This window comes from Garra rufa, chromosome 18 (assembly GCF_049309525.1).
Source record: "Garra rufa chromosome 18, GarRuf1.0, whole genome shotgun sequence".
NCBI lineage: Eukaryota > Metazoa > Chordata > Actinopteri > Cypriniformes > Cyprinidae > Garra > Garra rufa.
Window position 1 is genome coordinate 11,528,018 of NC_133378.1, and position 12,988 is coordinate 11,541,005.

Genomic DNA, 12,988 nt, shown 5'->3' on the forward strand with positions numbered 1-12,988 from the left:
TCCAGTGACTGAAAGACAGGAAAGAGAGAGAAAGAAAGTGTGTAAACAAAACAAATCAAATCCGCAACACTGTGTTTTCATATATTGTATTATCTCTCTCTCTATCTCTCTCACTCGCTCACTCAAACCCACACACACACACACATCCAAACCCAAACAAACGCACACACTCAAAACTCATACATACACATGGCACGCACAAACAAACACATACATACCTCTTGAAGTCCTCTCACTTCCTCCCCGTTGTCATGTTTACAATCTAGAACAGCACATGAACAAAACACATCAGACACATCATAATACATAACATATAAACATTCGGAGAACGCTGTTGACACTTACGTGCTAATGCTATCCATGGCTAGGGTGCATCTCAGTGCGTCTTTCTGCTGTTCTTCGCCACGAATTCTAAAAACCACACACAATAGCACTAAAAACGCCACAAAAATCTTATAAAGTCGACGTTCTATGATGGAGAGACTCAGATGTAAGCTTTTGCAGAAAATCCGTTCGCTGACAATCACTCAATGTAGCGCAGAGACGCCGTATATATGTACGCGGCGTGCGTAGACGAGAGCGCACGAATGCAACCTAACTTTGCGCTTGGGTATTCCTGTATCCTGCTTACGCAAACTACGCAAACTTTCACTCGTTGTAAACGTCCTCGTGGTTGGCTAACACTTCCATCCATCAAAACTTTGCTGGCTATGCATTGGCTTGCTTGAAACAGCCAAACCGTATGACCGCAAGAGTGACACCCCGGTGAGCCAGTCAGTACATCTACGGAGACTTTGCGTCATGGACTGGGCTCTGATTGACTGAGAGAGACGGGGGAGGACTCATTTTACTCGGAAGAGTCTATACTATGGGAAATGTATGGCATTTCAACGCTGGAACACGAATTAGAATCGATATTTCTTTGAAAATGGACGTTATCGATAACCATAACTCGAATCGCTCATGTAAACAAAGGAAGATATTTCGGTTTTACCCCATTTACTAGAGGTCGACCGATATATTGGTTTTTACCGATACCGATAGCAAGGTTGGACCACACTGGCCGATACTGATTAATCAACCAATAGTTTTTGAAAATGGATACTTAACAGCATTTGAAATAGTGATCTACTATTTTTTTTAAATACTAAACCATACTTTGTAAATGAATAAAAATATAATTTATTATATATTGATAATTAAAGTTATTTCATAGTTCATTAATGTTAACAAAATATCAGTAAATGTTGAAATTAACACACTCTAACAAGGAACAACACTTCTATTCTACAGCTTTCATTAATCTTAGTTGATGTTACAAATGGGCTCATTGTCCTTACATTTTAACAATATGTAAAATTGCAGGTTCTATGCTTTTTGTTTATATTTGCCATCTTAAAATTAAGATTCAATTTAATTACGATTTTCAATATCAACTAAATATAACCATGCGTCACATTCTCAGTTTTCAATGCACATGGCACCATTTTCATATAGGCTACATTTTATATAAAATTTACTTTGTGCAATTTTTTTTTTTTTTTATTATTATATAAGCAGGCTACTTTTTTTAAACATTTTCTTATTTACAATAAGCGTTCTTTAAGTGTCGGCAAGTTTACAGAAAATAGTTATTATTTTTTCTTTTTCGTTTGATTATTACTAATGAGATCACAGACAGTCGCTGCTTTAACCGGCTGCATTCAAACGAATGCACAGATTTATTTCGATGTATCAGATGTTTTGTCCTGCTCTGAAAACATAACTGACTGTGTGTACATCGAAAGTATTCGAAAATCCATGTGCATTTAACCTCATCTGCAAACAAGCTTTTTAAGGGTAAAGTCTAGAAGGGATACAGCTATGGCTACTGGGCATGCGCACATCAGTCTAACGTTATTTTTGTCACACTGTACAACAATAATCCTTTTTTTGTATTATAGTAAGGGTTAAGTTTAGGTTTGGGGTAGGTGTAGACGTTATTAAAACACAATCTAATAGGTAAACAATTAATTTCATTGTTAGTTTCCGGTCTGAGCTGTATCCCCTCTAGCCACAACCCTTTTTAAGACGAACAAACACAAAGAGCAAGTGAAAGTCTGTCAGTGCGCGAGTTTAGTGCATCTAATAGTACTGCATTACAAACAGCAGAAATTAAGGAATATCTAAAGTAAAACACTGCGATTGAAAGCTCACACTGTCAAACAATGCACACGTAGCTCACAGTTTAAATTCTGTGCAACGAAGCCTGCCGCGTTTCTGGCGCGCACACGTGCCATTTGCGGGAAAAACACAAGCTCAACCGGACAAAAGTGCAGCGCTGAGTTGCGCGGACAACTCGCAGGTATCTCTCTCTCACACACATACAAGACGCGTCTCGTGTAGTTCAAGCAGAAATCTAAAACAGTTTATTTAATCACCAAACTGGCAAATGTTTACCTCCAGAAAGATAAAAAAAACAGCAAAGGTTAGTCTAGACCAGGGGCGGCTGGCCCATGGTGGGCGATAGTGCATCGCCCTCCTTGAGCCACACGAAAAAAGAGAGGAGAAAAAGACTCTTATATTGCTAGTCCTACTCTGCATATTACGGTACAATCAACAGCCTGAATGTCACTTTCCAACCTAAAACCCCGCCCCCTTGGGGCGATCTCAGTCAGATTGAAAATCGCCCCAGCCGGTCTCATAGAGTTATATTGTGAGATTTTTTTTTTCAAATTTTGAACCCTACAATGCATTTCAATGGGCACCGGGAGGGCTCGCCCCAACGTGATTTCGTAATACGCACTGATGCGTGCTCGAAGATGTACAGCACGCACGCGTAGCGAGACGTCTGAATGCATCGGCCATGCTTTCAATGGAGAGGGAACTTGTCAGGAACATGCCTGATTTTAATGAGAGGGTAATTGATCACTTTGCCTGCTTAAAAGAGAAGCGAGCAACATTTCAATACAAGTGATGTGTGTTATTAAATGGTGAATTGTTTATGTTATCACGGCCGTAGCCAGCTATGAGGTCACCGAGGTCCGGACCTCGGTCATTTTTTATATTCAAAAATAAAATGTCAAGCTCTTCGAATGATTATTTAGCCGTTTAAACCACCTCATATCACATGAGTGTTTGCTGCGAGAAGCTAGCGCAGTGAAAGGGGCTTGAGAACGCGTTGAGTGAGAGCGCGGGTGCAGCGGCCTCCGTATGTTGCCAGATCCACCTATTATACGTGTTTTTTGACTCGTTTGTCCAATTTAGTGTGACACTTTGGGACGTTTATAAAGTGGAAAGTTGAACGTTAGTTTTATGTCAGTGTCATTATTCTAACGTTATTTTTATAACTTGTTATAAAATAAAAATTCCCTCAGCTAAAAAAAAACGAACTTTCCATGTAAAACATTATACTGAATAAAAAATCTTTCACAATCATCTACATGTCTGTCTATTTTGAAGTTTAGGCTATATGTAGTGCATTTGTGGGTGTTATTATAGCACAATTCTTAACACCTCACTAATTTTCAAACCCTGGTTATGGCCTTGTATGTTATATGTTCTATTCTCCAAATGTTGAATTTTAAATAGTTGTATTGATTGCATATTGGCAGCCAAATTTATACTGAATATGTTCTGGAAAGATTTGATTAATTACAGTTTTAATATGAGAAATAAAAAGTCTTTAATTGTAAAGCAGTATGGCTTTTTTTTTTTTTTTTTTTTTTTTTACTCTTAGAGGGCAAACTAGTTGATGACAATGTGTCTCTTGATGGCCATGGTGGAAGTGTTTCAGTGTATTTGAGACCATTGCGATAAATTTAATATAGCTATTCAAAATAATGTACAGTTTGTACAATTCATGCCTGATGTTGCCATCTAGGAACAGGGAAACCAAATCAAACAATGCAATGTAATGCTGTAAAGTTGGCTATCTGAATTTTATCATAATTTTACCCATTAAAGCGGTTATCTTTGCCAAAATCGGAACAGTTGCCCCCCCAGAGATATTTGTCAGGAGCCGCCACTGGTCTAGACAGATTAAACGGAAAGAGAAAGTGCGATCTATATCGTTAATTGCAGCCATTTCAGAAACAATTTCTTTTCTGTTTTACATTTATGTTTAAATATTATTTGTTTGTGTTTTGTTTCAGTTTAATATATTAATTACGAAAGAAGTTTGTGTTATTTGTAAATGTCGGATGTGGTATGAATTGGATGAAAATACGCCGGGAGAATTGGAGAGGGTCAGACACAATTTTTGACCACTTCGTACGTTTTTATTTGTGGAAAATTCCTCCTTAAACGAATTTCGTTTTGTATAATTTTTATCTTAATTTTTAATATATATTTTTGTTGATCAGTTATTAAAATCAAATAAGAACAGGAAAATGGCATTGTGAAACAAAGAGCGTAACAAAATGCAAGCCTATGCTTTAAGGGCCTGAAGAAAAGGCTAAAACATAAATTATAGTTCTATATGAAGCATACAGACATTATTAGAGCTACAGAAATACAAATATTTTGCTGAAATGCACAATACTCAATCTTCCAGCCCAGGGCCAAGTCTTTATGAACTTTAACAATGATTTTGGACAGATATGATGTAATGTAAAACTATGGCGCGCTGTGACTCGGCAGGATTCTGTCAGCTGAATGAACACAGTTTGCTTTCTCATGTCATGTCTTTAAATCTACAACTTTGCTGGCTAAAAATATGACTATAAATCAATACAAATATATAGTAACAATCCTGACATTAAACATTGGTCTGGGGCTTAACCTCTTTTCTAAGACAGCGGAGCACGAGCGCTTCAGCAAATAACGCAACCCGGAAAAACGATCGGCAAGGGTTTTTGCCGATAACCGATAGTTCGGCCAATCAACTATCAGTGCCGATTAATCGGCAAAACCGATAGATCGGTCGACCTCTGCCATTTACTCTTTGTTTTGGATTAAAAACTGGGATGCATTTTGAACAGTGAACCCTTACCTTGAAATGTGTGCTGTTGTTTCTTAGATTAGTCGGAGCTGATCGGAGCTATAGGCAATGAAACGGAAGTAGTGCCGTTCACTTTTACGGTTTACATGGCTGTGACCCTTCAGCATTTCTGTTAACCCTTTCCTCTCTGGTGTTTTGATTTCGAAAACAAGCTCAGAACATGAATCTTGAGTGTTTTAGCTTTCAACTGATATATAGTTTTTGATAGTTGATTGAATATATTTCTAAAACAAAGGTAATTAAAAACGTAGAGACGCCTAAACACGCCCTTCGGGTTAACAGGATATTTTAAGAACAAAAACTAAAAATAATAAAATAAACTTTATCTAAAATGAACAAGAACACAAAAAATATAATATTAATACTAAATTTAACTGTGATTACAATCTATAACTCAATCTCAATAGTAAAAAAAAAAAAAAAAAAAAAACTGGTATAAAACTATATGTAAGATGTTTCAGCATACACCTCATTAAGTTTATATATATTAACCAAGCATTTTAACAGCAAATTAAAGTGTGGAAAACGATGCAGCTTCGAGAGGCTTGTCAAGCTAAATTTTGGGTCAACTTCACAAAGAATGGACTAAGGCTGGGGTCAAGGCATCAAGAGCCACCACACACAGGTCAAGGAATTTGGCTACAGTTGTCATATTCCTCTTGTTAAGTCCTGAACCACAGACAACATTAGAGGCAAGTTTTGTATTTAATTTGGAAACCAAGGTCCTAGAGTCTGGAGGAAGGGAGAAGCTCATAATCCAAGTTGCTTGAAGTCCAGTGTTAAGTTTCCACAATCTGTGATGATTTGGGGTGCAATGTCATCTGCTGGTGTTGGTCCACTGTGTTTTTTGAAAACCAAAGTCACTGAACCTGTTTACCAAGAAACTTTAGAGCACTTCATGTTTCCTTCTGCTGACCAGCTTTTTGAAGATGCTGATTTAATTTTCCAGCAGGATTTGGCACCTGCCCACACTGCCAAAAGCACTAAAAGTTGGTTAAATGACCATGGTGTTGGTGTGCTTGACTGGCCAACAAACTCACCAGACCTGAACCCCATAGAGAATCTACAGGGTATTGTCAAGGGAAAATGAGAAACAAGAGACCAAAAAATGCAAATGAGCTGAAGGCCACTGTTGAAGAACCTGGGCTTCCATACCACCTCAGCAGTGCCACAGACTGATCACCTCCATGCCATGCCGAATTGAGGCAGCAATTAAAGCAAAAGGAGCCCCTACCGAGTATTAAGTACAGAAATTAACATACTTTCCAGAAGCCCAACATTTTTTTTTTTTTTTGATCTCATGAAGTTTTCTTATTTGTTGAGATGGTGAATTGGTGGGGTTTTGATAAATGTGAGACAAATCATCACAATTAAAATAACCAAAGACTTAAACTAGTCTGTGTGCATTGCATTTATTTAATGCACGTGTTTGAAAATTTGGGTTGAATTACTGAAATAAATGAACTTTGACAAAATATTCTAATTGTAAGATTAGACTACACCTGTATAAAGCACATATTAATGCTTTATTCTGACCATATTTTGGATCCCTTAGTAGGAATTAGGAGCTTATTGAGACAAAAGTCATGAGTAATAGTTAAAAGTGAGAATTGTACTTACTGTTTTAGCATGTGATATACTAAAATAACCACAACCAAAACTGAAATAAAACTTCATTACAGAAAAATAAAGGAAAAAAATTAACAAGAAAACTAAAAAAAAAAAAAAAAAAAAAAATCATTAAAACTAACTTAAACTATTAATACAAAAGATAACTCAATGCTCAATGCAACTCTTAATGCTAACATAATACTGGTGTGAAACTATATGATATGTTTACAGGAAACCCCTCATTAAATGTTATTTATATTTACATCAAGAATAAAAAAAAAAACAACACTGTGGTTTAGGGACCAATTCTCACTATTAGCTAGTTGCTTATTTGCATGCATATTACCAGCATTTTGGCTGTTTAGGTGTACTCACAAAGCACATATTGATGCCTTATTTTGAATGATCATATTTTAGATGCCTTACCCTAACCCCATACTTAAACTTAACTACAACCTAACTATTAATAAGCAGCACAGCACATAGGAGTGTGAGGCAAAAGTCAGTTAATACACAGTAAAATCCCTCTATTCAGAGAACATTTGGTCCTTTTCTAAATAGAGTTAACAGTGGTAACAATAATTATTCACAGTGAAGTGCATGATGGGAGTTTTTACTAAGTTGTTACCCAGCATGCATTGCAGCATGAAGCGTTTTGTTAATTGTCACCATTGTTGAGATTCATTTGCTGGTTCTTGACATCTGTGTGTGTCTAAACAAATACAGGAGCTTATTTATGCATTACATGGGTTTAAAATCATTCACAATAACTAGTAGAGCAACACTATTTTGCCTAATTTAGAATACTGTTCCATCATTAATGGATAACTACACAGGAGCAAATACCTCAAATCCCAACAGTTTTTAATGACTAGTCATAATAGGGAGTTATCATAATCGTCACTTTAGAATACAGATGCAAATAAATAATAATTCAATCTCACGGATTTGGTAATACCTGAATCATAACTAGTGCATTTCCTTGATCTTTAATTTAGGACTACTTATACATTTTGCATTATTTACTTTAATTATGAACACTTTTGAATTGATCTTTCCATCAATTCAAACATTTAATTTTTGTGGATTTGTATGCTGCTTTTATTTTAAAATATCACACAGAATTATGCTTTAGAATGTAAAATATGTAATGTATAATATGATATATCATATCATACATTAATATGTCACACTTTAATTTGGAGGCCAGTTCTCAGTATTAACTATTAACTATGACTATTAATTTATTTATTTATTAATAATACTAGCCCTAAACTTCTTAACAATATTGTACAGGTATGTGGCATAAAATTAGAATATCGAGGGAAAGTCCATTTATTTCAATAATTTGTTTCAAATAATGAAACTTGTCTGTTATATTATTTCACTACACACAGTGAAATATTTCAAGCCTTTATTTGTTTCAATTTTAATGATTATGGATTAAAGATTTAAAAAAAATCCAGTATTTCACAAAATTAGAATATTTCATGTGACCAATAAAGAAAGGATCTAAAACATGTTGTCCTTCTGAAAAGTGGGTTAATGTACTGCATGATGTACTCAGTACTTTGTTGGGTCTCCTTTTGCACTAATTACAGCATCAAGGTGGCGTGGCATGGAGGCGATCAGCCTTTGACACAGTTGAGGTGTTATGATAGCCCAAGTTGCTTTGATATTAGCCTTCAGCTCATCTGCATTTCTTTTGACAGTACTACATAGATTTTCAATGGGGTTTAAGTCAGGCGAGTTTGCCAGCCAATCAAGTACAGTTATTCCATGGCTATTAAGTAGGTATTAAGGTAGTTTTGGCTTTGTGTGCAGGTGCCAAATCCTGCAGAAAAATAAAATCATCATCTCCAAAAAGCTTGTCGGCAGCAAAAAGCATCAAGTGCTCCAATATTTCCTGGTAGACAGCTGCGTTGACGGTAGAATTGATAAAAGACAACGGACCCACACTAGCAGATGACATGGCTCCCCAAACCATCTCTGACTGTGAAAACTTCACACTGAACTTAAAGCAGCTTGACTTTTGTGCCTCTCCGGTCTTCCTCCAGACTCTGAGACCTTGCTTTTCAAATGAAAAGGAAATTTTGCTTTCATCTGAAAACAGGACTTGGGACCACTGGGCAACAGACCAGTACTTTTTCTCCTTAGCCGAGCACAGATGCTTCTGATGTTGTTTTTGGTTCAGGAGTGGCTTGACGCATGGAATTCTCCAGCTGTAGCTCATGTCATGCAGACGTCTGTATGTGGTGGTTCTCAGTCCACTCCTTATGAAGCTCCCCCTTGCTTGACAATCCTCTCAAGGCTACGGTCATCCCTGTCACTTGTGCACCTTTTCCGGACACATTTTTCTTAACACTCTGTTAATATACTTCGATACTGTGCTCTGTGACCATCCAGCTTCTTTTGCAATTGCCTTTTGAGACTTTTCCTCCTTATAGAGGGTGTCAATGATGGTCTTCTGCACAGCCATCAAGTCAGCAGTCTTCCCCATGATTCTGAAGCCTACTAAGCCAGACTGAGACAATTTAAAGGCTGAGGAAACCTTTGAAAGTATTTTGTTAATTAGCTGGGACACAGGGAACCTACAATGTTGAACTTTGTCATGACATTCTAATTTTGTTAAATAATGTTTTTTCTTTATCTTTAATCCATAATCATTAAAACTGAAACAAATAAAGGCTTGAAATTTTTAACTTAGTAAACTGTAGTAAACTAATATAACATACACGTTTCACTTAAAAAAAAAATATTGAAAGAAATTGACTTTCCCTCAATATTCGAATTATTTGGCACATACCTGTATTGATCGACTGTTTTTCATCTTTCTCTTGAAAATATCCCATAGAGGATCTATGGGGTTCAGATCAGGCATGTTGGCTGGCCAATCAAGCACAGTCATGTCATGGTCAATAGGTCAATAGGATTTTGGACCACTGAGCAACAGTCCAGTTCTTTTTCTTATTAGCCTAAGTAAGATGCTTCTGGTGTTGTTTCTGTTTAATAAGTGGCTTGGTAAACCTTTTCCTGAAGACACCTGAGCTTGGTGAGCCTTGAAGTCTCTGGCTTCAGTCCACTCCTTGTGAAGCTCTCATAAGTGTCTGAATTGGCTTTGCTTGACAGTATTCTCAAGCTTGTGGTCATCCCTGTTGCTTGTGCACATTTTCCCAACTCAATTTCTACCTTTCAGTCAACTTCTGCATGTAATATACTTTGATACAGCACTCTGTGAACAGCCACACCTTTCAGTAGACCTTCTGTGACTCACCATATTTGTGAAGGGTGTCAATGATTGTGTTCTGGACCATTGTCAGCAGTCTTCCCCATTATTATGGTTTCAAAGAACAAAAGATACCCTTAATATATACTGTAGGGATGGACATTTAAATGAATCTCAAATGTAAATATTATAATATTTAGAGATTCTGGATTTTTGACTTTGTGAGCTGTAAGCTTTTTAATCTAAATTAAAAATAAATAAATAAATGTTTTACAAGCAATTAACCAAGAATATATTAAAGTTTAAGTTTTTTAAATATGTTACAATAAAAAAATGAACTTTATCACAATATTCTAATGTTTTAAGATGCTTCTGTATTGTATTACAGTTGATTTCATCTGTGGCTGAAATCAGTTGTAGTTCTTGTGATTCTTGTTTCTTCAGTGCCACTGCTTGTTAACAACAGGTGTACATCACTAATGCTCAATAACCATTTAATTGATCATGTAATTATCTAATTAACTCTGCTTCAGTGTTGATTGAACTCTATTTAGAATGTGACCAAATGTTCTCCGAATAGAATTGATTTGACTGATTTAATCTGGAGATTTATTAGTTAGTAAGGAAAATTTGTCCTTAAAATGTGACTTTAAAAATGTCTTACCAAAGCAATTAGTAAAATTCAAGAAATGTAAGATAAAAATTGAGTAGTAGTATCTAATGCAATTCTCATGTAAATGCATCATATCGTAGATGAAGTAAATGTATGTGGTCTGACCTGTGGTGGGCTCCAGCTTCCAGAGATTCTTCAGCTCCTCTTCTCCTCCCAGAGAGAAGGTAAAAGGACTTGAAAACGGAGGTCCGTCAGTGTCTGTTGGTTTAACATCCACACGGTTGACTTTGTTCCTGCACATGATTGTGTTGTTGGATGCAAGATAAGGAGCGTTATCATTCAGGTCGCGTAGGTGGACCACAACGGTACATGTACCTGTAGCTGGGGGCTGTCCTGTGAACAGCATGTGGAAAAGGTTAGTGACAGCTGCATTCAGAGATTAAAAATGACTTTGCTTTCACAAAGTTTGGATGGTGTTGAACTAACTGAGAACAGATAATTAGATGCTTAGTTGCTTACCGTCATCTATAGCATGCACCACGACTGTGTAAGTGCCATTTTTGACAAATGAAGACTCCCGGTCCAACTTCTCAACTGTGGTGACCGTTCCTGTCTTCGGGTCCAAACTCATCCATTTTGCTGGGTCTTGTACTAACTCATACCTACATACAGACATACAGACTGTGAAACATGTTTACTCACTGTCACATCAAATTTCTTCTACATCTCTGGTGTGTGTATACACAGTTCAGGTCAAATGTTTGCATCCCCCTTGCAAAAGTAAAATGTTATTATACTGTATTATCGTACAGTCATAATATATATATATATATATATATATATATATATATATATATATATATATATAGTAACAGCCCATAGTTCTGTCAATTTTGGTTTGAGTGGGGTTGTAGTTCCACTACCGTCCTCTAGGGGCTCTAATCAGGATGCCTCATTTAGATATAGGCAGGTGTAGTAGTAGAAGGACAAAATTGTTTGGTTTGGATTGGAAGAATCATGGCAGTCTTCCCATGTATTGCTTCATTATAAAGAGTCCAGGTTGATAAACTATAATGTTTCACGCTCAGTCTATGTAAGTGTTTGCTAATGTTTGATATTATGTATTCAGTTATCAGTTTGACCAGAGCTGTGAATGGTAATAGGTCTGAATTTATTTGAATGTGCTGGAAAGCCTGCTAATGCTCTGCTTGTATGTTGTATTCTAGAAGGACTCTTCATTTGTTGGTAGTTTTAAACCACTAGTATACTGACAGAGCATATGTGGAAATATCTTAGCAATTGGGACTTCTGCTGGATTCGACCTATCTTTGGGAGCATATATGAACTGGTGAAATTTGGACACAGCGGTTGCTTCTTGGACTCTTTTTCGACTCAAGCCTCTTCGTCATCATCAGCATCATTAACATATTACATTCGTCTTTGATAAGTATCAAGAGACATTTATAGAAAGACAATCCTGACTTATCTTGTAAAATTGAATCTCTCTTTATGAGGTTGTTTGGTTGTTTGATGTTTTTTTTTTTATGTTCAACTTAATAATGATTTGGTAACCTGCTCTTTGCTTGGCATCTTTATTGCTTATGCATTCATGTTCACTTATTGAAGTTTTTTTTATTATTATTTAAGGTACTATATTAAGATTGGTTGGTGGGCCCCTCCCTTATCAAAACCTGTAGCAAGCAGCTTCTTAAAAGAGAGAAGAGCAGTTACATATTGGCGCCCGAACAGGGACCTGTACGCTTAAAAATTTGTTACCTTAATTTATTGTTATGTCATACAGTAAGGATGACCAGACTGCTCTGGGTGAGGATGAAGCCGTACCTGATACAGATTTTGCCTCTGACCATTTTACCACACAAAGAGAACCCCTAAAAGATTTAATTAATACCTTCAGTGACTCGTATATAGATTCAGATGGGGAGAGTGAAGGGGCTAGAGAAATTTGTTACTGAAGTACAATTTTCACCCCCTCCACCACGACTAGTGATAGATCAGGAAACAAACCATGACCCAACCACTTCAAATCCATCTGTGATTGGTCGTCTGACAGGTCGGCTTGTTTCTATTGAAAACCACCTAGCAGATGTTGATCGAAGGATGAGGACTATTTTCTCTGTTGATGAGTTTGAAAATCGATGCAGAAAGACAGAAGAAAGAATGGTTTATAGAGTACAACGCGGATGCGAGAAAGTAAAACGACAATTAGAGTTGATGATTCATGAGCTGGGCCGATCTGTTGTAGATTGCTTGAAAAGAAGAGATCGTCAGCTGGAGTACAAAATTCAGTCTTTGATCCCGTCTACATCAACACCAATATCACAAGGACACAATCCTACCGTTTCATGTCCAACCCCTACGCCAGGAAATGTGACATACAGTGGACAGTCCAGTTCTCTTCCAGTTCAGAGCAGCCAGTCCACTATACAGTATAATCCTCCAGTAAAACTGGATTTTCCCACCTTCAGTAACACACAAGAAGACGATCCTGTTGTTTTCATTGAACGTTGTGAAGAATATTTTCCTGTTCGTCCTCTTA

General features: G+C 36.7%; 2 protein-coding genes across 2 annotated transcripts in view; both read right to left on the bottom strand.

Moving 5' to 3' along the window:
- cdh26.1 (cadherin 26, tandem duplicate 1) overlaps positions 1–12,988 on the bottom strand; it is a 264,367-nt gene that overhangs the window by 24,106 nt on the left and 227,273 nt on the right. The window lies entirely within an intron of this gene.
- LOC141291401 (cadherin-like protein 26) overlaps positions 1–12,988 on the bottom strand; it is a 45,228-nt gene that overhangs the window by 6,298 nt on the left and 25,942 nt on the right. Inside the window, 2 exon segments of the mRNA XM_073823572.1 lie at positions 10,597–10,824; positions 10,951–11,093. Coding sequence (XP_073679673.1) covers positions 10,597–10,824; positions 10,951–11,093 — 371 coding nt within the window.